The sequence below is a fragment of the Coffea arabica genome, chromosome 11c (assembly GCF_036785885.1).
Source record: "Coffea arabica cultivar ET-39 chromosome 11c, Coffea Arabica ET-39 HiFi, whole genome shotgun sequence".
NCBI lineage: Eukaryota > Viridiplantae > Streptophyta > Magnoliopsida > Gentianales > Rubiaceae > Coffea > Coffea arabica.
Window position 1 is genome coordinate 43,550,682 of NC_092330.1, and position 26,737 is coordinate 43,577,418.

The 26,737-nt window shown below is 37.1% G+C and overlaps 2 protein-coding genes across 11 annotated transcripts; one reads left to right on the top strand and one right to left on the bottom strand.

Moving 5' to 3' along the window:
• Positions 1–6,185: 6,185 nt before the first annotated feature.
• LOC113716692 (methyl-CpG-binding domain-containing protein 9) lies at positions 6,186–19,064 on the top strand. 3 transcript variants are annotated; one of them, XR_011822787.1, is made up of 11 exons: positions 6,186–7,058; positions 8,627–9,254; positions 9,455–10,549; positions 10,631–11,218; positions 11,407–11,712; positions 11,927–12,262; positions 13,079–13,177; positions 13,499–13,939; positions 15,083–17,275; positions 18,098–18,570; positions 18,640–19,064. XR_011822787.1 is itself a non-coding variant. In XM_027241087.2 (10 exons), exons 1-10 carry the CDS (start codon positions 6,577–6,579, stop codon positions 18,452–18,454), a joined length of 6,525 nt encoding a protein of 2,174 aa, XP_027096888.2. In that variant the 5' UTR covers positions 6,186–6,576; the 3' UTR covers positions 18,455–19,064. The 3 variants fall into 3 exon arrangements, 2 of the variants coding, with proteins under 2 accessions (XP_027096888.2, XP_071925996.1); XM_027241087.2 differs by having other exon boundaries at positions 18,098–19,064; XM_072069895.1 differs by having other exon boundaries at positions 6,922–7,058; positions 8,634–9,254; positions 18,098–19,064.
• A 792-nt stretch (positions 19,065–19,856) lies between these two features.
• LOC113717276 (RNA-binding motif protein 25) lies at positions 19,857–25,922 on the bottom strand. 8 transcript variants are annotated; one of them, XM_072070854.1, is made up of 9 exons: positions 25,273–25,411; positions 24,364–24,744; positions 24,055–24,070; positions 23,624–23,874; positions 23,330–23,482; positions 22,377–22,827; positions 21,606–22,277; positions 20,919–21,526; positions 19,857–20,466 (listed from the first exon to the last, which is right to left on the bottom strand). In XM_072070854.1, the coding sequence occupies exons 2-9, from the start codon at positions 24,421–24,423 to the stop codon at positions 20,215–20,217; spliced, it is 2,463 nt and encodes an 820-aa protein (XP_071926955.1). In that variant the 5' UTR covers positions 24,424–24,744; positions 25,273–25,411; the 3' UTR covers positions 19,857–20,214. The 8 variants fall into 8 exon arrangements, with proteins under 8 accessions (XP_071926955.1, XP_027097841.2, XP_071926957.1 ...); XM_027242040.2 differs by lacking the exon at positions 24,055–24,070 and having other exon boundaries at positions 23,624–23,894; positions 24,364–24,405; positions 25,273–25,402; XM_072070856.1 differs by having other exon boundaries at positions 23,624–24,070; positions 24,364–24,405; positions 25,273–25,402.
• Positions 25,923–26,737: the final 815 nt, after the last annotated feature.

Here is a 26,737-nt window from a genome sequence, read left to right on the forward strand (position 1 = left end):
TTTTCTTGGACCAATTTAGCCAACCGGCACAGTGGTTTTCAACTGATTTTGTAGATGGTATTTTGGATTAAAACTCAGCTTATGCTTTGCAGGAGTTGGTGAATTCTAATTTCCTTCTATATCACGTGCTTATTCTTTGTGTGCGCGCACGCGCGTGCTATATATCAGGGAGTAGGGGTGTGCAAAATCGAAAATTTCCGATGTACCGACCGAATTTGAATTGAATTCGAAATTTTCAAAATCGGTAAATCGGAAATCGGAATCGAATTCAGGTTTTCCGAATTCATATATTTCGAATTTGGTTCGAATTCGGTAATGGAGTTTTTCAAATCGGAATTTGAATTTCGATTTCGATTTTAAATTCATTTTTAATGTATAAATATATTTTTTATACATGTAATATAAAATTTATACTATATAATATTATATTATATTTATATAATATATAAATTTTTCCGAATTCGGTGAAATCGGAATTTACCAAATTCCGAATTGAATTCGGTACGAATTTGAATTCAGAATTGGTGAATTCGAAATCGAATTCGGTCGAATTATCAGGTACCAAAATTTCGAAAAATTCCAAATTCAAACTTTCGAATTATCGATTTCGAATTCGATGCACACCCCTATCACGGAGAAAATCAGCAAAATAGAAGAGTGTCAAGTAAATCTTATACTATATTGCTAGTTAGGTTACTAACTTAGAGTAAAGATTTTTCATGAAGACTCATTAATTATTTGGGTATACGCCAAGCTCAATGCAACTAAACATGATTAATTAATTGATTTGTAGGACATGATGAATCTGTTCGTTGCAAATCAAACAATTCATTTGGATTCTCTACAAAGCTAGTAACAATTGAATTGTTCTATCTATTTAAACTTAAGAACAGCAGCAAAATCTTGTGATCTCTTTTGCCCATTGTGGTTTTCTTCTTATTACCTATTCTGTTCGAATTTCCAAAAATTTTAAAATAATGAGTTGGAAAGACTTGCGATTTGGAAATTATATAATCATGCTTAGTTAGTAGACTATCTAAGCAAGCAACTCGAGTCATGTCATTAATTTATAACTTCTTCTTCATTGAAGATGGGATACCTAATCAATTTTGGGAAATCACATAATAGATGAGGACCTGAATATAAAGTCTACTGAGGTTTGACGGTAAAAATCTATCTTCGTACCTTTGGGCTGGCTGGATGTTTAATCTACGACAGAAATAATGGATTAACAAAAAAACAGGAAAAAAGTGAAAGTGGCGGTGAAAAGATGTTGGGAACAAATTGATAAATCAGAACAATATATAAAGTGCTCGCCGTCTCTTGCCATGGGGCTCCGCTGAACAATTTGTACTTTATTTGAATTTTAAAAGAAAACCAAAAAAGAATCATTTGTACGTCGATTTGATGAGCCTTAACGCACTTAAAACGCAAGTTGTGGACCCCAACGGTTTAACACTTTCCTTCTCAAAATCGTAACCGAAGTTTCTACGGCTGCGACGCTTTAATGGACCCGGACGGACACCGCATGCCATGCCGCTGAAGTCTGATGTCTCTATACCACGAGGAAGTCAGGGGTCCATCCCAAAATTCTCAGACGACTATTTGACCTCTTGTCTCCCCCACCTCCCCGCCTCTCGGTCTCTCTCTCATCCAACTTTCATGGTACCAATATGTAGTGGTATGATTTTACCTCAGTGCCCCTGCTCCTTCTGCATCCAACTTAAGTTACTATATATACATGATGCCCTAAGAGGAGCCTTTCGTTTAATTTCACAATGGGTAATTTTTTTTCTGTGCAATTAATTACAAAATATAATTCAGTTTCAATTTATTGCTCAAAAAATATACTAGTATTAAAGTTAATTCATGCAGTACAGATTAGTAAATTGTCATGTACGTATATTGAAGATAATATTTCTGCTTTCTTAATCTGATTTACGTGACAATCTTTTCAACAAATGTAACGGAAGTTTAGATATTATGTAATCATATTTGGTTGATTACATATGCATCCCTTGTTAATTTGTCACTAGTGTTTTGACCCGTGCTATGCACGGGTTATATTTCAAATCAAAATAATATTTTATATATTTATATATTGTGTTACAAAATAATAAATATATATAATAAAATTTTTAAAGAAATGCATGCTTAATATCTTGAAAAAAATTGTAATTTATAATGATTTACATGATAAAAGAATTGTTAACGCATTTAAGGAGAGAGTTAGGTTGGGTGGTAAGGTGAGAAGAGTTTTCTAAAAAAAAGTCAATTTATCAATATCCAACAAAACATATTACTATGTTATACCCATATATCAAAACTTGTAATACAAAAAAATAAATTATAACCAATTTATTTTCTTCCATTTTTAGAAAAAAAAAAAGATCTTTCTCCTATCTTGTGCCCCTAAATTTGTTGAATGTATTTCGATTAACATTTTTCATAAACTTTAACGTATATTTTAAAGAAAATTCTCCGTACTATGTGTTTTTAGTGTTCTTAAAATTATTAAAAATCACTATCATTTCTCTCTTTTCTTATACGCCAGTTAGTCATCAGATGCCTCCTACGACTTTTATACCTTCTACCATGGTACCACCCTTTCTATTATTATTATTTTTTTGTCATCTCTGTCATATCCCTGCAATCCCTGTAATCCATATTTCTTCTTCAACCTTTCCTGCTACTTTTTAACACCTCACCATTTTCTTCCCTCGCTCCTCCCCCTATACCTAACATATAAATTCATATTCCTACGATTCAATATATTTAACTTTACCTATCATAATAAAAATATAAAATTAAAAATTAATTACAATGGTTGCAATTATTAGTATCTAAAAATGGAAACGAAAAACTGACAATATCTATAATATCCTCAAGTACTACAATCAATTCATATATATATATATATATATATATATATATATATATATATTTTAACATAGCAAATACATATTTATATATGAAGACAGTAATAAGAATACATAAAATAACTAATGATATCAAAAGTTATCATTAGTGTTTGGGTTTTACACTCTTATTCAAATCTAATGTTAAATTACAAATTAAGTAGTATTTTAAGGTTGAATGTTCTACATCTTTCTCTTAAACTATAATATTACTTTTTTAAAATTTTTTGGTAGAACTGGTGTTGTTATTATCATTATTTTTTATCAAAAATGAATATTTCAAAAGGCCAGTGGTACTTTGTTTTTTATTTAGTGATTTCATAATTTAGATTTCATGAATGGTACCATTCTTGATTTTTTAAATCCACGACATTATTTCCTTTTTGTTTTCTATTTAATTTTGCCCTTTTACTTAGGAATGCTAAGTTTAAAGAAAAAATATTATCATTTACTTTTTTACTTTTATTAAGTTTGGCAATATTTTATTTTTATTTACCCTCCCACTAATAAACTTCAAACCAAATTCCTATATAAGCGGAGCTACTACTTTTTTAAATTAGAAAGGCATGGGAGCCACTTCTTACTTAAGAAAATGTTATTTGCACTCAATTTTTTATTATTTGCAATTCCATCACTTATTTTATCATATAGTCTAATTATTGAAACTTATATGATCAAAATGATTATTGGAGTGTGAATAACAAAAATTGAGTGTAAATAATCTTACTTATTTAAATTAATAAGAAAGCATGAATGGATGTTATATTTGTTATCTTTTCTTATGGTCTTATGGAAGTTTTAATTGTTGTAAAATTATAAATAACACAAGGCAATCGAAAACGTGATGGGTTGAAGTTCAACACCCCCTTAACTTTATATTTAGCTGCACTTTACCCTTCAACTTTACATTTAGTTGTACATTTGTGATTTTTTTGAAACGTGATTGTAATTTGCAAAACTCATTTGTAGGGGTGGTTATAGGGTTAGTTTGGGGATAAATATTTTTTAATTATAAAAATGTAACATTGTATTAAAATAGCATACGAATAAGCATTTGTCTTTAAATATGGAGTAAAAAGGATTTAAAGTATAAATAACAAAGTATAAACAGTTTATGAAGTAGATAGTAAAAATGTTTTAAATTTTAAATTTGATTGGTGATAGGGTTAGTTATAACCCACTACTTTTTATGTATTAAAATAAATACAAAAATCTAGAAAAAAGAATGAGAAGTTTAGAAGCCATTTAGAGGGTCTCTGATAAAAACCCCTTCCTCAATACATATAGATATAGATATTCGTGTAAAAATATACTAAAAAAAGTTTCCCAATTTTTAAAATATGATATTTGCAATGCTTTTTTTTTTTTAAATAAATGTAACCGTTCTGTAAGTTTAGGTAGCTGTCTTTTAGTAATTATATATATATATATATATATATATATATATATATATATATATATCTGTTGTTCTTCGACTAGGTCTTATTGTTCATAGTGTACTGCAAAAAAAAAAAAAAATTCTTTATTACCAAAGTTTGCTCTCTAACTAGCTATATCGATATTATTGCCTATTCATTAATTTGAAAATCTTTGTTCTTGTAATGGTATCATCCATGATTTAAAAGAACTCTTTTTGTGCGCTTTTTGATTGCTATATTGATATCAACTGTCTTGCATTAAATCAAATCCTAATCTATAGCCAATTATAACAAATTTTGTCTATTTTTTGTCTTGATTGCAATAGAATTTATAGTAGTTTTTTTTTCCAGATGTGATGGTGATTGGTTACGAGTAAGATAATTGGAGAGAAACTTCAATCAGGATTTCTATATTGAGGTAATTCCATAAAATTTGTGTTAAACTCTATAAATTCTATTGTAAACTAACTTATTGTCTGCAAATGACACGTTCAATTAAAATTAAACACTTATTGCTTTTCAATTGTAAGATGTTTAAAAATAATAAAAGATTAACAAAACATCGAACAACTATTTGTCTATATATATATATATATATATATATTGTTGTGAGGATCTATGTCTTACACTGGTTTTTTCTTGATGTAAAAACAACAATAATATCAAGTTTTGCTTATGGTCAACCTCAAAGGTAGCAAAAAGTATATTTTTGTCAAGTTTTTTATTCTTATATTTAGTAATTAAAGTTTTAGTATGAAATTTGAAATTTGTATTTTCAGAAATTAAATTCAAAATTTTATATATGTCAAAGCAATACGGAAGAAAAGTATAGAATTCCTTAGGTATATGAATTAGGTATTTTTTGGGGGTTTTTTTCTAAATTTTTTTGTAGTGATGTATATGAAAAACTTTTTATTTTTTATGGTTAAGTATTTTAAGGGATATTTTTGAGGATGTATTTAGGAGTATTTTTAGAATTAAAAAAATTTTGTGTTGTTTTGGAAAATTAAAACATTGCAACTCATTACCGCCACCCAAACTCTGCCATCTCCTCTCTTCCTCATCCTCTATTTTTCTCCCTCCTTCCCTTTCTTTCTTTGCCTTCAATAAAACCCTAACCGAAAAATGGGAAAAGAGAAGGATGAGGGTTCTGATAGGAAAGAACATAAGAGAAAGGAGGAGGAGGGGGGATGGGGATGGAGATAAAAAAAAAGAAGAAAGGGAATAAAGAATGAGAGAAAGAAGAAAGAGAAGAGAAAAGGGAAGTGATAGTGATAATAGTGAGAAATAACGGTGATAGATAGCAATGAAGTACTAATTGTGGTACGTGAAGGGTGATGGTAGGTAAAAGTAAAAAAGATATAATTTTATTTATTTATTAAGAGTATTTAATTGTATCTGAGATGTATGTATTTTTAAAATTTTTTATTGAAAATCCCACAAACAAAAACAAATTTTCACAAGTCTCAATCCATGCGGAGTTCAATTGGTATATCACAAAATTGATGGGAGAATTATAGGAAACTCATGTCCATAAAAATGTTGAATCATTTAGTAATTAGTTTTATTGGTTAATTTGTGAAAATAAAAAATAAAAAAATTCAATTCCGGCAGGGAAAATTAAGGAAATCACACGGTGCAACTTTTCCCTGCCTTCCTCGGGATGTAGACATTTTCCCGATTAAAGCAAAATAAGAATCCGTAACCAAAACAAGGACATTTCCGTCATTTCACACACTCATAACCCCAGCACAGCCACCATACCCTGGCGCCTCCCGAGGACCCCACCCCACAACCACGAAAACGTAAAACACTGCACAAGTGTACCAAATTATAAAAAAAAAAAAAAAAAAAACAGAGCATTTGTTCAAGACATTCAACTTTCTCAATTTGGTCTCAATCTCCAGAAACAAAAACCCCTCTCAAATCTTGACCCCTCTTTCCCTCTCTCACTTACTTTCCCTCTCACACACTCACACACTTGTCCCCTCTCACTCTGTAATTTCATTACTGACGTTACACGAACAAAGCTTTCCCCACTTCAGTTTTCCGTCGAAGCTTAACAACCGATCCCCAAAGACCCCTAAAACCCTTTCTTTGATTGTTATACCAAGTTCTTCCTGACAAATTGACTATCGATTGGTCTGCATTTGCCACCAACGTATGATGCCGTGTGGTTTTGTAGCTGGAATTGTTTGTTGGTGGTGCAAAGTGGTTTGTTTTTGCGGTTTTAGCTAGAAATGGACGGGAAATTTGGTGGGTTTGTTATTGATCTTAATGAGACACCGTTGTCTTCTCCTCGCGAAACGATTTTGGATGACAACGACGACGTTGTGATAATTGAACGGCCTCCAGCGCCGGCTGTGGGGCTGGTTGAGGTGGGGAAGAGGAATGGAGCTGCTGCGGCAGCTGGTGGTGGTCCTTCGGTGGTGTGTGTAGGGTGTGGAGATGGGTTTAAAGGTAAGATTGTGGGGAATACTGAGGAGATGAAGAATTGGAAGTGTTTCAAGTGTTTGCTTAGAAATGGCAGCGGAAGCACCCGTGGCCGAGGTAGTGGTGGTGGTGGAGGTGGAGGAGGTAGAAGTGTGGGACTATTGGATATAAATGCCTCGCCTCCGAGGGAGGCGGAGGTGGAGGTAGAGGGGGTTCACGTGGGCCCTGGTGTTGATACGGCAGCTGCCTTGGCGAGGCGAGGTGGCGGGGACAGGAGTCACGGCGACAAGTATGAATTTTTTGTTTGTTACTTTAGCAGTTTTTGATATCTTTAGAGATTAATTCTGGGATTATCAGATAATGAATAAAAGTTTTTGAGCTTAAAGTTTAGGTTTTTGGCGGTTCCTTGTGTGTTGAAATTTTATTCTTTACTCGCTAGTTTTTTGGCGTGGGTGAGTTTGTTGTATCTGATTGGTGTACATTGTTCAATAATTTTTGAAGGGCAGTTGTATTGCTGGAGTGCAACTATATTTCCAGATAATTATGAGTTTATAATGCAATTGGCTCACCTCAAGAATGCAGATTTATTATGTATGTGCCTTGTGATGGATGTTCTTTGCCATTCATGGTAGAGGCCAGTGCATTTTACTCTAATGTGCGCCATTTTATGCTCGCTTTTATAAGTTTTCTGTTTTTGCTTAGATAAAGCTACTAGCTGGCGCTCTGGTGCTATGTAGCGCATAAATATAAAGTCATCCGTAAGTTGTGTACATGTTTGCCTGGACAGATTTTGACAATTAACTTCGGAGATGATATTTTTGGTGCTTTAATTTGTATCACTGTGTGGTTTTCATCTGCCTTAGGTTGCTGCCTTGGTAATGTAGCTATACAAATGAACTGGACTCACTAACAGTAGCAACATTAGCATGTGATTCAGGTGACTTCAGATGGCAGCAGTAATGTCAATAGGAGGATCTACTACAGTTGTTTGTGCCTTCAATCTATTATTTCTTATGGATACAAGTCAGTGGCAATATAAAAGAAGACAATGTTAAGTCAGAGATCTGTTTAGACCCATGGACATGCAATGATATGTGCTGAATAATCAAAGTTAGAATGCCAGATTATTGGCCTTAAACATGAACAGTGAATCTCTATCCATGTTTTCTTGCCTTTTCAATTACCCCTATTTGATTGTCAAAGACCTCTTTTGCATGAATTATCTCTGAGAGCGTTAGGTGATGGACTGTTGGGCTGCATCTGTAATAATTTTGTGAGTGAAGTACCAGTGAGACAAACAAGGGATATGAAACCCTTCTTTAGTTTTATTGGAAAAATGAATTTCATGAATCTGATTATGAAATACATGCGCAATAGCTGTGGTAGTGCCTGTTAAGAAACTAGAGGTTTTTGGCAATGCAAAAATGTAGGTTTGATGATCTTTTCCTATGTATTTGGAGCCTCCTAGGTCAGTGAGATCTGATTTGTTTGAAATAAGAATTGTTGCTTGACCTTTTGCCCTACGTACTCTGACATCAGTTAAGAGGAAGAAGAGTTGCTCAACTCTTAGTTCTTAATAGTAATAGTTTTTAGCTTTGTTTGGTTATTGGAATAGCATCATGGGAAAGTCAATGCTGATAAAAAATAGTTCACCCATATTTTTTCCCTAAGTGTGAGGAGATTCTTCAACGGAGTAAAGATATAAGGTGCTTATTTAATGCTACAAGGATATTGCATATCATCATTAAGTTGTGTTGATGCCAGATGTAATTGTTTGGTATTAAGTGAAAAAAGTTTCTTGATTATCTCATTAATTGAGATGTTTGATCCTTTCCTAATATGTGTCAATTGCCATAGACTGCAGGTTATTGGTCACTCTTCCTATTCTGCCCGTCCAATAAATCTTTTTTCAGCATTTTCAAATATGTTGCCTCCTGAGAAAAGATATCATCTTCAGAAGGCCCCACAGATCCCAGCAGATATTGGTAAATCAGGTACAGGTGATCTTGTGAATCATGGTGGACTTTCTGATACAAACTCGAATAGGAATAGTCCAGGATTCACATGTGAAGGGATACTTCAGGGCAGTCATTCTACATCAACAAATTATCTTCCTCAGAGTCCAAATGACATCTATCTTCAGAGTCTTAGAGAATACGTTGCTGAAAAAAAAGGTGTCTTAGGTGAAGGTTGGCGTGTGGAATTTGAGTTTTGCGATAAAAGGCTGAAAACTTTTGCTGTTTACATTGCCCCAAAAGGAAGTAGGTTTGAATCAATCTCTGATGTTGCAGAACATCTGGGTTTGCCCTCAAATTCTCATCTTCCACAATCTGAGAATGCAGAAAATGGGTTGGTTCCTCTCCAGAATGGATCTCATCTTTATCAAAGAAGGAAGGAATCATCAGGGGACACGAAATCTAGCAACTCTCGACCTCGTTCAAGTATTCCGAAGAGCAGCAGCTTGCTGAGCGTGAACACTTGCCTGGTAATTATACAAGAAGCGCCAAGGGTGGCCTTTTGAGAAGAGGCTACCTTGGGTTCCTCTATGTAGATGTATTGAATGTCTGCATTCACCTTCCTTTAACTCCCTTTCCCGTGACATTAGTGTTAGAAAATGTTCCCCTTGATCTTACATCATCTTCTAGGAAAAAGTTACATGATAAATGCTATTTATTGTCATTCCAGGATGGATTGCCTTTGCAGTTTGAGGACTTTTATCTTATAACAGCAGGCGTCATTGATTCACGTCCAACTTACCACAATGCTAACCAGATCTGGCCTGTAGGTTACAGATCTAGATGGCATGATAAGGTCACTGGGTCCCTCTTTTTATTTGAGGTTAGAGATGGTGGTGATTCTGGACCGGTATTCATGGTTCAAAGATATCCATGCTCGACACAGTCAATCCCTGTTGGTTCAACAGTCCTCACCAGGCCAAAGTTCAGCTCTTGGAATGGGGAAGGCACTGCTGGGAAAGATGATTTGGCAACATTTGGTACTATTGATGACGAGAGTGTTTCAATTCACATGATGCTGACAGAAAGTAGCCCACCTCATCTGGATGCTGATACCTCTTCTAAGAAGATGGGGAGTCAAGGGCTTGATGCTCAGAAGGCAAATCTCTCCTCACCTGATTCTTTTTCTCAAAAATCTGGAGACTTGGTGTCCAATTTACTTGGAGATAGGGACAGCATTGGTGAATTTAATGTGGAAGGAAGATCGATATCTTATGTATGGGACATGGTCTCTGAAACTTTTCTGCATGCTTGCCATGAAGCATATAAGCAAAAAGGCACAATTCGGTTTGGATGTGATCATGAATATTATAGAGGCCAAGTAAAAAATCTGGACAATCCAGATGCTTTATCAAAGTATTCTCATTTTGCTGGCCCTGTTGTCATGCCATATTTAATTCAGAGGGATACTGAGTTTGACTCCACTTGTCAATTGATTGCAAAGTGGTTGGAACAGGAAAGATTTGGACTTAATGAGGAATTTGTGCAGGAGATCATAGAACAGCTTCCAGGTGTTAGTGGCTGTTTAGAATATAAGCCTTTGACTAAACGCAAGCATCATTCAACACAACAAACGGTCAGGAGTGGGTTCCTCCAGGCTAAAAGGAAGAGTGATGCACAAAGTCAGATGGAATCGGATAGTTACTATATAAACTTAATAAGACCCGGAAGGCTGCCAAAGTACTCAGCATTAAGAGGTCAATTTCCTCAAGGCAAGCCACTTTGCTCGAAACTTCCTGCTTATTTGATAGGTGATGCTCTACAGGTAACATGAATTACTGCTATGCTGGATTAGAATAAATTTAGCCTTGTAATTACCTCTGACTAATTCTCTTTTGACTGTCAGACTTGGGAATTCTTTTGGCGTTTCTTTGAAGTTTTAGAGCTGCAAGAAGCTTTCACTTTCCAGGAACTTGAAGCGGAATTGATTAATCCATGGCTTGATGTGCCAAATCTGTCAGAAAAATCAGGCAATGTAATTCGTGGTGCTGGAGATGGCTCTTCTAGAAGGGAGAGTGAAGTCTCACGAGTCAGAGCCTATACTGGTTCTTACAGATGTACTGGCATTGTATTGTCCAAGATTCACAGCTCATTACTGAAAGTGCTTGTAGGCGAGCTGCTTTCAAAAGTTGCTGTGTACGTGGATCCTAAGTTTGATGCTGGAGAACCTAGATCAAGACGAGGCAGGAAAAAAGATGCAGAGTATACAGCTTTGTTCATGAAAATGAAGCTTGATATGATGCCTATCAACAGTCTTACTTGGCCTGAAATTGCACGGAGATTCATTTTGGCAGTGTTATCGATGGAGGGTAACCTTGATTCAGCAGAGATTGCTTGCCGTGAGAGTGGCAAAGTTTTCCATTGCCTGCGAGGTGATGGTGGAACTCTTTGTGGCTCTCTAACAGGGGTTGCAGCATTGGAGGCAGATGCAGTTGTGAGATTGACTTTCTGTGCTTATAGTATTTATGTATTTCTATCATTTGCTTCAATATTACTTTGAGCCGCTCAACTTTCAGTATAGCAAAATTTGTTCAACTGTTCTTTTAGCTTTAGAAAGTGTTATACAACTTGCAATTGTATTGGTTAGTCAAAACACGAACTCCTGAAGCATGTGGTTTTCAGCTTCTTGCAGAGGCAACAAGGCAAATATTTGGTTCACTGACAGCTAAAGGTGAGGCAATGTGCACGGATGCATATAAATCTGATGCAGTGGGTGCTTCAAAAACAGTGGAGATGGATACTGGTGAAGTCCCTGCATGGGCACAAGTGCTTGAGCCTGTGAGAAAGCTTCCCACAAATGTTGGAGCTCGAATTAGGAGGTGTGTCAACGAAGCTTTGCTGCGGAATCCACCTGAATGGGCAAAGAAGATATTGGAGCATTCTATAAGCAAGGAAGTCTACAAAGGAAATGCATCAGGGCCAACAAAGGTGTAGTTTTTTAAAATTAATTAATTTATTGTTATTGTTGTTTAGCGCTAAAAAAGCTGTCTCTCTGTCTTATGTTTAAATTATCTTTGTCTAATCAATTTTAATTTAAAGTGAAAATTTTCTTTCTTCTTCCTCTTTTTTCCAATTCTCTGTGGGGTCTGGTTTCACTTCGATATCTGATGGTCTTATAATGTTTGTTATTCATCATTTACAGAGAGCAGTTATCTCAGTGCTGGATGATGTCAATCGTGAGAAACCACAGCAAAAGCCTGAGAAGAAAGAAAAGATGAAGACCTTTAACAATATGCCTGATCTTATTATGAAACAATGTCGGATTGTGCTAAGGCGAGCTGCAGCAGCAGACGAAGATAGAGTCTTTTGCAATCTGCTGGGAAAAACGTTGTTGAATCCTAATGATAATGACGACGAGGGACTTCTTGGTTATCCTACAATGGTTTCTCGTCCTTTGGATTTTAGGACTATTGATTTGAGATTGGCTGCTGGGGTCTATGGGGGATCTCATGAAGCCTTTGCTGACGATGTTCGAGAGGTAATTTTTTTGGCTCAAGTTTTCCTGTACTGAGCTATACTTGGTTTCGTCTATAATTTTTTAGTATAGATGGAGAACATTTTTGTTGCTGGTTATTTCGAGATGAGTTTTTAATGGGAAATTGCATGTTTTTCAACTTCCACAGATTTCTTCTTGTTTATTACAGTTTTTTTTCCCCCATTGTATTTTGTCATTGTGCTTCACATGTACTTACAAATATGGGAATAGGAATTCTGGAAATTTTTGCTTTTGGATGCAAAAGCAGCAAGGAGCTTAAACAGTTCCTGCCCTTTTGGAAGCAATACAAACTTGATGTAATGTTTACATTGTAAGCAAATGGAAATGTTTTCATGGCCATTCTTCATTCATTATTTTATGTTTCTGGTGAGCATTTCAAGACTTAGCATTTTTTTTCTTTTGACATTTCTATTCTCCCGTTTAAGAGTCTCGTGCTCTAATTATGGTCTAAGCAATTACTTTGCACTTTCAGAAGCACAAATCCGCTTGTGGTTGTGATGGTCTAAAGTATGAATTTTGTTAAAGGAAAAATTGTTGATAACATATAAGAAAATCTTATGGTCGTAAAACTTAGATATGACCATCGGTAGTGTCCTTTGCTTGAGACTTGTTAGCCAGGAATAGTGTAAAATCTTCACCCAGCAAACATAGAAACACGTAATTTCATGCATTGTGGTTTTCTACTTTGCATAAGTTAGTTTCCTGGCATTTTTATGCTTTTTGAGTTTTATAAAATATTATCTTCAGTATATGCAATGGGAATGTGAAGATGGATGATTGTTTTGTTGTTATTCCCAGGTTTGGCATAATATACACACTGCATATAAAGGACAAAGCGATTTGATTGATCTAGCTGAAACATTATCCCAGCAATTTGAAGATCTATATGAGAAAGAGGTTTGTTGTAATTATCTTTTCTATCTCCTTATATTTCTATTTATATTACTCTGACTTGGAAACCTTGACCAATGGAACAGTCTTTGTTTATTTTTGCCTTCTATTGTGTCACTTTAGATAGAAAGAAGCCCCAAGAATACGTTTTTGGGATTACCGCATTAATTATAATTATTAATATTCTAGGTTAAAAGCGGTCTCAATCTGCATTTTTCAACTGCATTATATTTTTCCTTCTTTTAAGTTGCATAATTTGTTGACTGATTTAGGTCTGCGCAAAGCATTTTACTTCTTTGTCTTCTAATTATTTTACATCTTTTCTAGGTTCTCAACCTTATTCAGAAAACTATGGTGCTTGCTGGCATTCAGCCTACAAGCAGTGAATCTGATAATCAGAGAGATGAGATGCTTGCATCTGTGAGTGAGAGCTCACTTCCCAAAGCTCCTTGGGAGGAGGGGATCTGTAAAGTTTGTGGCATGGATAAAGATGATGACAATGTACTATTGTGTGATAGTTGTGATTCTGAGTATCATACTTATTGCTTGAATCCTCCACTTGTAAGAATTCCTGAGGGAAACTGGTATTGCCCTTCTTGTATTGCTGGTCAATCCATGTCTAACAGTGCTCCTTATGGCACTCAAGTTGTAAACCGATATGGAAGAAGAATACACCAGAGGAAATATTTACACCCGATTTTGGAGATGCTGGCTCAACTGGCAAATACCATGGAACTAAAGGACTACTGGGAGTTTAGTGTTGAGGAGGTTAGGCCTTCAGCAACTTGTCTGTACATTCACAATTTTGTCCAGTAAAAACTTGCTGCCTGGGAATAAAGTTTATTTTGATAATGCATTATATCTTCTGTTATTTATGATTGTTTCAGCGTGAATTAGTTTGCATCACATAATGAAGTAGGAGTTAGCTTTCCCTGAGCTTGGTCTTCTTTGTTGATATTACAGAATATGTTGTCTGATTATACATGATGCGCTTTTGTATTCTGGGGCTCATTTTCTCCTTTGCATTTGCTTTTCCTTTCTGCAAATGATGATTTCCTTTTGTAGTTTATGGAATTGTGTCCACTAACCACTGTCTCTGGAAAAATGGAAGGTAGTTGAATTGATACTAGACGAATAAAATCATTCTTAAGGTGACTAGAGACAGCAATGGTGATACAGTGTTCATCACCAGAGGACCTGCTGTCTGCGGGTGTACCTACCCGCTTTCTTTTCTTTTTGGCCTCTTGAAGTTATACATCCTTTGCAATACAGCATTTTTTTTCTGTAATTGTATCATGTTATTGGATTGCATCTATATTTTTGGTCCTCTACTTCTGTAATTTTCTTGAGCTTCTAGTTTTCTGACTTTTCAGTAAGCTGATTATCGTAACAAAGAATTGCTGGTGGCTGAATTCAGATTCTTGACCAGCAGGGTGATCAATTTTATTAATCAAGCTAATTCTGGTCAACTAAATTCAAATATATGGCTTCGATGCTTTAGTTATAGGATGTAGTTCTTTTACTCCAGTTGAATTCACTTTTATTTTTTTCGGCAACTAGCTCACAAATTAGAAGGATTTACAGTTAGCTAGATATCTTTGACTGTTACACCGCACACATCAGAAACATGGCCAGTCGATCTACACTGTAAAAACTCAGACACCACACTTCCCTTGGCATGCAAATAGATGTTGACGTACATTGTTACTACCCAAATTATCCTGGCTAGTTTTGTCTGCTGAGCTTAGGATGGAAGTTTTGCTGCTCTTCTTTGATATCAATTTGCATCCTAGTTTACTTGTGGATCCTTTTTTTTTTTTTTTTCAAACAGTTTGCTTCTGATCTAATATGAGCTGATTAAAGAGTATTTTCCAACTTAATATGAATAAGTCTGTTTTCTCCTTGTTGCAGAGAATTTCGCTTTTGAAGTTCTTGTGTGATGAGGCATTGAATTCAGCCATCATTTGTGACCATATTGAACGAAGCAGCACTAGATTTGGTGATTTACAGCAGAAATTGCGTTCCCTCAATTCTGAACGGAAACTTTTGAAATTCAAGGAAGAAAATTTGGTTGCAAACATGGCAAAGACAAAGGGCCATGTGCAGGGTGGAAGTGGAGAATCGGAGTTGAATGAGATGGCATCTCTGCCTGCTGACGATGGGAAATTTAAGGCACAGTTGACTAATAGCAGCAAGGTTTCACCCTTTGGTAGCTTAATTAAGATGGAGGATGGTCAACAGGCCAAAGATCAAAGTGATTATAGTTCAACAAGCATGTTGGAGAAGCAATATCCTACCGTAAACACTCAAGTTTCAAAGGCTTCTCTTGCAGTTAATCAACTACGAGGTCAGCCTTCTGGAATAGATCTTATTCAATCAAGCTATATTAAAGGATCTAAGTGCAAGAATGAGTTGGCAACGTCTATTCAACAAAAAGATGATCAAAGTGAAGACAATGGTGGGACTAATATTGATGAATCCCAGGAGTTGGGATGTGGTAGTTCCAGTGTTTCAATTCTATCTACAGGTCAGCTAATGCCAGAAAACAAATTGTCTGCCACATCGAGTGAACATGCATTCGTGCATATGCCTTCCTCTCCGGTTCACCAGTGTTCTACCCATGCCAATGATGGTCTTTCACAAGAGTGCGATGCTCAATTGAGCAACCTTAAGAGCGAGATAACTCGTTTGCAGGACTCAATAGATACACTTGAGTCGGAACTCCTCAGGACATCTGTAAGGAAGGAATTCTTGGGAAGGGATGCTGATGGCAGACTCTATTGGGGTTTTGGCAGGCCCAGTGCTTGTCCACAGATATTGGTCAATGCGAGTTTGAAAGCAGAACAGGTGGTTGAACCAAAGAGTTTCTTCCATAACTTTAATTCATGGATGTCTTATAGTGCTGGCACTGATGTTGAAGAACTCATGAATTGGCTGGATGATGGAGACACAAGGGAGAGAGAATTGAAAGAAGCTATTTTACAGTGGCAAGGTAATAAATCCATGGACAGCAGTCATCCTGACAATGATATCCTGGATGGAGGACCGGTCATTTCCAATAACATATCTAGTGCAGGAAAAGCTAGAGATTCTGATTTTCTAGTCACGAAAGCTGTGAGTGCAATGGAAAAATGTTTTGGTCCTTGCTTGGAGATATGGACTAACGATATGCATAATAATCTTCAGAAAAGTAGATCTCCTGACGAAGGTAGAATGTACAGGTGCGAGTGCTTGGAATTGATATGGCCTTCTAGGAACCATTGCTTCTCATGTCACAGGACATTTCCTAATAGTGAAGAACTTACAGAGCATGCTGGTGAAAAATGCAAAACCTTTTCTACTCTTTGTCCAAGTAGCCAGATAAGTGAACAATCCTCAGAGCATAAAAATATGTTGAGGAATGAAAAGTCAGCAGAGAAATGCTCTGGCAGTATGAGCACTAGTTTGACATCTTTGAGCGAGAAATATGGTAATGGATCTAGTTTCCTTGATCATTCACTGGAACCAGAGTGCCCATTTAATTTTCAGGAGATTTTGTCAAAATTCAAAGTTGAAAATTCACTTACAGAATTGGTAAAGGAAATAGGATTAATTGGTTCCAATGGTGTTGTATCCTTTGTGCCTGGTAAATCTCCTTATCTTGATGACGCTTCACTGACCTTGGCCCCAACAACTGATAATGCAATTGGCCTAGGAGATGTACCTTCAGTATCAGAAAGTCAGCAGCAGCAATCTGACCATGGAGCTAATACTGGGGTGAGTGCAAATGAAATTTCAGGTTATCTGCAAGGCAGCAAACTTGACAAGCGTGAGGGCGTAGGAAAACCTGAGTTTGCAAAACCCATGCTTCTAAGTCAAAGGGGTCAATCTGCTTCTACAAAGGAAAGAAACTCAGTGCTTGGCATATATAAGAGATGTGTGATTCGTGAATCCTCATTGATTCCAAAAGTAGGCAAAGCTTCTGAAATTCTTAGGTGTCTGAAAATTAACTTGCTTGACATGGATGCTGCTCTCCCTGATGCTTCTCTCAGGGCATCAAGATCACACTCAAACAGAAGATGTGCCTGGCGAACATTTGTAAAATCTGCCAAGAGCTTATATGAGGTTAGTTGCTAACTTTGGCTTTTAGTCCTGCTAATTCTTTTATTAGCTGATATAACTTTGGATTTTTCTTGTCATCTTTGAGAGACCTAATATAAGCATTGATGAAACTTATGCATGCATGTTAACTGGTATGAAAGGTACACTATGAATTTGTGGTAGCTGTTTGTAACATTATTACCAAAATGTGTCAGTTTAACTGGAACTTTAAAAGAATTCTTTGTTGGATTATGACATCTTTGAAAAAGAAATGGCAAAAGAGTTTTTCTGAACTAATGATGTGGGCATGAGCTTGAATATACCTTCAAGTTGAGATCACTATTTGGAAACAGGAATTTAGATGGGAATAGGTTTAATGTTTGCTTAATCATGTCAAGGTTACTTGGCTAGCCAAGTTGCAGCCCTACAGTGATTTACCTGTATTAGCACAGTGACTGACATGCTTTACCTTGAAATTCTATGTATTTGGATTTGGAATTCCTATTGAAAAGGAGTTGACATTTTATCTTGAATGATGTTGGCCCCCTTTCTATGGTTCGTACTCGTTTATGCTGTTCTTTCATCTTTGAGAATGGGTTACGAAGTAAGTTGTTTGCCCTTGTTCTTGGGTTGCATATACGTACTTGTTTCCTATTTATCCTAATATCCTTGATAAGACAATGAATTGAGTAACGTCTCCTTTGATAAAATGATCAACATAATAATTTTCCTGAGCTCAGACACCACGCATGTCTACAAGTCATGAATGTATTATCTATGTTCTAAAGAAAGTTATTGGCTTCCTTGACCTCGTGGTTTTGAGGGTTTAGCTTTCTTGTCTTCCAGATGGTTCAAGCTACAATCGTACTTGAGGACACAATCAAAACGGAATACCTAAGAAATGACTGGTGGTACTGGTCGTCCCCTTCAGCTGCAGCTAATATTTCAACTCTCTCTGCACTTGCTCTTCGCATATACTCCTTGGATTCTGCAATATTATATGAGAAACCTACTTTGACTCATGACCCAATGGAAACAACTCTTGATTGCAAATCCGAGAAGGAAGCTCTGCAAAGTTCAGGCCCAACTAATAACTTGAAGCCTAGCAATCAGCTGATGCAAAAGATGCCTGATTCAGATTCTGGAGAGAATTCAAAACCAAGGACCAGAGCAAGCAAGCGAAGGAGAGATTCTGGAGTTTAATTTTCGATATGTACCTTCCTCTCTTTAGGAGAGCGAAGGTAGTCTGAGCAGAGTTTATTCCATTGGCATGGTGGACTCCAATGTGCTTAAGCCTCTCTCTATTGGTGTTCGGCAAGGTACTAAGAGCTCTTTATCTGGTCACTGATTTGACTACAATCTGAGAGTAACTGGTTTCTGGTGGATAGCCTGCAAATTATCAGGCATCCTTGTGCAGCTATTCGTTTGTTGCTAATTTATTCTGAGAAGCAAAGAAACTTCATGGCCTTGCTCTCCCTGGTCTGCTGGGTAAAGATGTCTACCACGACAGAGAACTTGGAGCAAGCTCGGACGGATTTTTGCTCAGAATTGTGTTCTGGCTGCCCTTTTACAAGGTAGATCAAGTTTTGCATAGTGGAAGTACAAATTAGGCAAAGCGAGATGTTTTCATATAAACAAAACAGTCAAAGAAACGAGGCATAGGAAACAAGTCAACGTCGTCATGTACATAGATAGGAAACTGAGCAGGTGTAGGTTTGTGTATATATTGAGAGAGATTTCATCATCTTACGTGTCCTATTGAGAGACTGGAACTAATTATTTCGCATTCGCTAATAGAAAGAAGTTTTAGACACATCCCTTTATCTCTATTGTTCTCCCAGGATTAGTTCTGGAAGAGCCGTCGTAGATAGGTTTTGCAGGGGGGGGGGGGGATTCATTTCCTAGCTGAAACTCATTTTTATCTTCTAAATACATAACATCAAAGGAAGGTAAGAGGAACAAAGACAATTTTTTAGCCACAATGTTGAGGTATAATTTCACGTTTCACTGCACAAACACAACATTCTCGAAAGTCTGTCCCAAGGGATGAATTGACAGTAAAAAACCCGCCTGACTGCCCGGAATAATAACAGATTGCCCTCTTTCGGCTGCCACATTCTATCAACCCGCGAGCCAACTCTCTAATGGTCAATGGGAAACAAGGCTGAAACATTATCAGCTTTTTATCAGCTGATTTTATCGAGCCCAGCACGGTCTGTAAGTGTGGAAACACAATTGGGTTTCCTTTTTATAGCGCGCCTCATGGGAATGCGCCCAATCAAATGAATAAACATAAAATTACATCGTGTTGGAACTAACGGCAAAGTGGCTATGCGAGTACGCTTAATGCTTTGCCATATGGTTTTGGTGCTTCAACTCCTTCGGGACCATTCCCTTGCCTTGTGGCTTTGGTCCTTCAACTTCGTTCTTGAAAGGCGTTTTTATCCTATTTTATTTGTTTATAATAATACTGCGAAGAAGATTAGTGTCAAAGACGTCATTTTGTTTGTGACGTACATCATGCAAGGCACAAGAGCTTGTGTCATTCATGGAAGGCGTAGAATAGTTCAGTATGCTTCAGCTAATTCTGTGAAGAAGCAAACCATAGACCAACCGGTAAAAGTACATTATAGCCTTGCTTTAGGAGAAGCTTCCATAGTAGAAAATAAACAAATATGGGGTAAATGTGAATTACATTTAACGACGAAGGCATAGCAGCGGCTAAACAAACATGGAAAAATTGTGAATGCATTTAACAAAGAGGTTACGAAGATACTGGCAACGAGCGTCGGCTTGACATCCCGCCCTTTTATCTTAGCAAGTAGCATATAGATATCGATGTAGAATACCATCTGCCTGCTAGTAGTGCAAGATGGACTTCGAGAATATAACGCTAAACAAAGTCAGTCTGGCAGAAGGGACCATCCTCAAGATTAACAACACGTGCTTTAGCCCATCCTAAATCATGTCCTAGACCGCAAAGCCAGACCCGTTTCTACTCTCTTAATCTCGAATATTAGCATCCTCCACATCTTCAGCACAAACATTTCAGCTTCCTCATCTAATATAGCCTGGAGCCTATTCAACATCTCAGTTGCCTCTACATGTTCCCTGGTGCTGGACATTATGTACTCTACCAATGAGGGCTCTTCCTCTCCCAGAAATTCTGTAATCTTCTTAGAGATCCAAGGTTTCATTCTCTCATGCAACGCATTCTGTCAAAAAAGTTGACATGACAGCAAAACTTCAAAATGCAATCAAATAGGAAAATAATTCACAACTATATTAAAGCTAACACATTAGACGCTCCAAATCTTTTAAATGGCTGAAAACCATAAACTTGAGAACAACATCTTCCATAGGACCTGCCCAAGCCTCGTGGGTAAAATGAATAAAAGATCCAGTTTTCTAGTAGGAAAATAACAAGGAGACTTTAGCAATAAAAAGGATCTTACACTTCTTGCGGTGACTGACTAACAGGATACAAAAAGAAGAATAAACATTGTGGTTTCTAACTTTTCTTTGTTTCTTTCCTGAGCTTTAGGATCAGCACAAAGACTTGAAAGGCCAAGTCACTGTTTTCAAACCGACCAGGTAAAAGCAATATGCAACACACTCAGCAAGCTAATAAAAATGTAACAAATAGTGCATTAGGAGGCATGTTCACCTTATCATAAGTTGCCCAGTTTATCCCATACGAAAATAACTCATCTTTGGTCTTTGGAATCATATCAATCAACTGTTTGGCATCCAAGAGCTTCTGATTATCTGGGGCCTTCACTTTATCAAGTCCAGGTTCTCGTACCCTGTCCCGGTCCAAACTCTCTTTCCTACTCTCTTCTCTGGTGCGTGTAAAATCATCGCCATTTCTGTCCCTATCCCTCTGGCTTGATCTATCATGAGACCTCCTACATTTTTCCTTTTCCAAATCAGGCTTCTCATCCTTAGAATTATTATTTGATATGCGTCTTACAGACTCTGTTGCCACTGCTAAATTAGAAGGTGGTGCTTCAGAAACTAATGAGTGGATAGCCAGCTGTTCCTCTGTTGAGTAATCAATTGGAACTAGAGGTCTCATCTTCTTTTCCTTGTGCATGTCCTCATCCTCATCTTGGTCAAATACAGAAGGAACAGTGGTTCTTTTCCCCGATCCTTGCAGACCAAAGCCCAATTTTCTAGATGGAGCATTGCTATTTTGCCGTGCATCATTTGTAGAAAGAGAAGCCATCAATGACAGATCAGCAATACCATTTTGCACAGTCCCATCACCTAACACTTTAACACAAATCTTGTTATAAAACATCAAAAAAAATTAAATTCAAAAAGTACGAAGAAAATGAGCTAGCTAACTAACCAATACCATTATTCACACCTAAATCATGATCAGAAGTCTGTTCAATGGCCTTATCCTTGCTTCCACAATTGTTTTCTTCAGGTAAAACAGTTCCATCACGTCCATTGCCAGATAAAAGCCTTAATTCCTCCTCCTGTTCTTTCTTCTTCCGCTCTTCCTCAGCCATCCTCTTGGCCTCAGCAACCTCTTCTTCTTCTTTCAATCTATCACCCATGTCTTCTTCCTTTTCCCTTTGTCTCCTCCTCCTTTCCTCCTCACTATCCCTATACTTCTTCTTCTTGCTATAACCATCATCTCTTTCACGCTCTTGATTTGCTATCTCTGATCTGCGCTCCTGTGCCCGGTTCTTCTCCCTCTCTCTTTCTCTCTTCCGCCAGTGTTCTCGCTCTTTTTCTCTAGCTTCCCACTCTTTTTCACGTGCCTTAAACCTACGCTCATCATCCCGTATTCTATATTCTCTCTCCTTCTCTCGCTTAGCTCGTTCTTGTTCACGTTCTCTCTCATACCTTTCTAGTTCTTTCTCCTTTTCTCGCTTGAGTTCTCGGTCACGGTCTCTGCTTCTCCTATCATGCCTTCTTTCACGATCTGGTGAACTTGTTTCAGATCTATCCTGCTCTCCTGATGGTTTGCTTTCACCAGGCATCTCATTTTCGTATTTGTCTTCAACAGCATCTGCAAAATGATTGTGAAGCAATTCAAACATTAAAAATATCATAGATTCATATGACAGACGCAAGTTTAAAATTTTCATGCTATTGTCAACATACGTACCAGCTTTTGTAGTATCTGCATCCATTTCTCCATCCTTTGATCTAGCAGAACCTTCCAAGTTGGAGCTAGATGAACCATCAGCAGCAATCTGAGGAGGTGGTGGAGGTAAAGGTCTGTTTTTCAACCTCTCCTCTATCAGGCCCGTGAGCTTCTCCAAAGCCTCTTGATCACCTTTTCTATCATCATCAGTTACAAGGCCAAAGCTGGAAGCATCCCTATTCTCATCATTCTTTGTGTTATTGTCATCTTTTTCTGAATCTCCTGTAGCAGACTTTGATGATTCCAAAGAGGGCTTTGACGCATCTTTCTGTTTATCAGCAGATAAAACTCCACCTCTCTTTGTGCTCTCGGTACTACTTTCGGTTTCAGTTTCATTGACATTCTTCAAGCTTTCTCGTTTTTTTCGAACAAAATCGTCTAGATAATCCCGAGTTGCTTGATTATAGTTTAACTGAGAGGGCATATCAGATATTAGCAGTGTCATATGTTATCTTATCCAAAGTACTGCTCTATTTCCGGGTTACATTAGGGATGGAAAGAGGAAAAGGGAGAGCTTTCTAACTGGAGTAAGAGCCAGCTGATAACTTCAGAAGCAGGACTTGACAAAAACATCTATGATTACCCTATAGGGGAAAAAAAAAAAGAAGAAGAAGAACAAGCCAATGCAATATTTGTATGTCTATGCATGCTTAGAGGCTAGTGGAAAAACAAATTAATATCACATCCAGGTGTGAGATCTATCTTACAACTTAAGATGTGAAAATCCATCAATTCTAATAGCACAGATTAAACACTACCACGAATTCAAAAGCACACATGAAAAAGATGCTTGATGATTTTTAACACTCATTTTGCCAATCTACCTACCCCTTTTTTTTTTGCCATTGTGTGTGTGTAGAAATAGAGAGAGGGTGTGTGTGTGTGTGTGAGAGAGAGAGAGAGAGAGAAAGTACCATCAACTCCTGTCCATCAATGTTTAATTTACTGAGAAGCCGAATTGCACGAAGAACCCCTTCAGCAGACTCAAATTCACAGAATCCAAAACCTTTAAAAGTTCCATCCGTAGGATTTTGAGGACGTCTCCAACTCTTCACCGGCCCACATAACTTGGAAAATTACATGCACATATACAGATGTCAATGCAAGTATACACGTCAAAACTCAATTGAATAAAAAATGGGAAAGCTGTAGCTTGAGATAATCATAATTTGATTATACAAATGAATCCCATTAATAAGGTCACGTACTTCCAACAGAGAAAGAATGAAGTCGTTTTCCACTGTTGAAGCTATCTTGCCCACATAAAGAGTTGTTTGCTTCTCTGTGGATGCAACACTTGGGACAACAGCCGGCCGAACAACAGCAGGAATGATTGGAGCTCGAGGACCAGCAATGGGAGGACGAGGCAGTGGGGGGAGGACGCCACCTGCAGCCAGTGGACGTGTAGGATATGCTGGTCGAGCCATAGGTGCAAAAGGAGACGGATAACGAAGAATTCCTGCATCAACGAATCAAGATCTATGCAACTCTATCAGAGAATGCTGATAGCTAATAGCAATTTTAAGTTCTGAAAATATATTAAAAATGGGAATAAAAAGACTTTCACAAGTATAATCAAACTTTGTTACCAAACATTACAAGCAATTAGAGATGGCAGCACAGGAATGACAACACTCACCAGCTGAACAGATAACCTGAAGCAAAATCAAGGAGACATTGAATTTATAAATTATGAATGTGAAGCTGGACTTGGCTTATGCTCCCACTTGAAAACAGTAGCGTTCTAAACCTACCCCGTAAAGCAATTGTGCAAAATTTACATTGAGACTGGTTGCGTCATGTTCACATTGATACAATATATTATAACCAACAAATTTTGACCTTCGTTAGTACTAAATATAGCAACCATCTTCAACCTGATGTCATATGCAGTAAACAAAATTCAGAAAATTAAAAACAATTCATATAATTGGAGAGATTGTGATACCTTGGTATCCAGAGGCAAGAAGCAATCAGTTGTTAACATGGTCTGCTGCCGGCAATACATGAATCAAGATCCGAATAAATGAAATAAAGTATCCTTACATCTAAAAGAACTATCCTATTAGAGTAAAGAGAGCAGAACCAGACATTATTGGACAAAAGATATTTGTTGCTAGATGACATCTTTCCATCATGTTCATTTAGATTAACAAGAAACATTTTCTTTCTCCATTTCTACAAATTAATGCCCACACAAGAATCAAAAGAATGAAGCAAATTTTTGTGCATACCAAAAAAGTAGTTGGAGATTGGGATAGTCAGTACACTCTAAAAAAACTCCATGTGAAGCCTTCTTCACCCTTTCTCACCGTAATCAGTCAAGAAACTGTAGGAGAAAACATCCTGTCATCGATACCCCTCATCCAACTAACACCAATCCTACCTTCTCACCAATTTTCAAACCCAGTTTCAATTAACACATATTTACAAATTGAAGCTCACTGCAGAAGTAAATACACGAATACCCATAGACATTAAGAAGCAAAGTAACATCCAGTCAACTAACATCCATAAATATGCAAGTGGCCACCTTATTCTTTTTGCTACTTATTTACAATTATTTACTATTAATTTCCTTAAAACTAATTCAATAAAACCATGCCAGAATCCATAAAAATTTAGCCTTTTCCAGATAGGTCAGTTTCCTACTACTTATTGACAAGTATTGACTTCCGTAACTAATCCAATCAGACCATACCAAATTTGATAAAGCTAGCGCCTATTTGCAGCCAAAACAACTAGAATCAGTTCAGTTACTTCAGTAAGCTAGCAATACATAGGCTCGAATCAGCTTTTTTTTACGCAAAAAGGAATGAAACAATTTGTTGATAAATTGACGTGTGAATTTACCCACCCGGAGGAGGAATGACGCCCTGAGGAGCAGACTGGGGGATAGCCGGGTAACCATTTGGCAGAGGTGCATACGGAGCCCTAATTGGCTGGCCTTGGGGAGCATAAGAAAGCGGCGGAATAACTGGAGGAACAGATGATGCCACCGGAACCTGCCCCGCCCCCGTAACAGATGGCGGCGGCGGCGGCAACATGCCAGGAAGCTGAGGCAGTGCGCTCACACCCGGAGGCGGCACCCCAACGGGTGCCTGATAACCAGGGTTGAGAGGAATTGGCGAGAACTGAGGTAAAGGAGTGGTTGCAGGACGGAAGGAAGGTGCAGTTGGCGGAACAACAGCACCGGGCTGGATCGAAGGCGGAGCTATGAGTGAAGTCTGCGGCGGCGGCGGGGGTGTGGTTTGGTTTGGGTTTGGATTAGGGTTTGGAGGAAGAATTGAGGACTGCTTAGGTACCGATGAATCGAGTTGTGTGTTGGGACTAACGGATTCGGACTGTAAAGAGTTGGACTCTGGTGCTGGTGGCGGCGGTGGTGTTGTGGTTTCTGCTGAGGTAGAAGACAACGGTTCCGCCATTGATACCTAATTGCATTCGACTGGAGCTTTTTCACGTTTATTTTGGAATTTTGTCCCGCAAAACTTTTTTGCTACCGTGTTTATTTGTGCAGCGCCTGCTACTTATTCCTATGTGACGTCGTTCATTCTACTTTGCCACGTGTTTTAGTTTTTGAATTGTTTCGCTACGAATAGGATTATACCTGGCAAAACACATGTATAAGTGCAAGTGTTTGTAGTAGCGCTTTCTAAAGTAGCAGCTCAACCCTGCAAATTAGAAGGCTATTAACTTTAGATTCACTGGATTTGTTTGGATGGGAGTTTACTTGGATGATTTATTTGAGATGATTAGTGTAATACTTTTTGTAATATGATATATGTGAGATAAAAAAGTGATTGAAATTTATGAAACAAATTAATTTGTCTCAAATAATTTCAATTCATTCTGTTGAAAAAAGGGGTTAATTACACTTTGCCTGCCTGAACTTGGGCCCTCGTAACATTTTATCCCCTAAACTCCAAATATATACATTTTACCCCTCATGATCAACTTTTTACTGAATTAAAATGAAGTTATATTTTTTATGACCAAAATATCGCTACCTAATTCTTAAACACACGTAATAAATATCCATTTTTTTAATAGTTGCTAATGTATCCAAACACAATTACAATATACATTTTGATCTTTTAACACTAAAATGAATTAAATAATTCACAATAAAGAAGTCTAAGGAAATCAATGTATTATCTTAATGCTGATAGCAGTACTTATTTTAAATTGAATAAATTTAATTAGTGCATTAGGAATGAAATATATTTGCTTAAATTCTTTTATTGTAGCAATTTTTAATATGTTTTATATGCGATAAAAAATGTATTGAAAAACGTATTTATAAATGTTTTAACTTTTTAAAA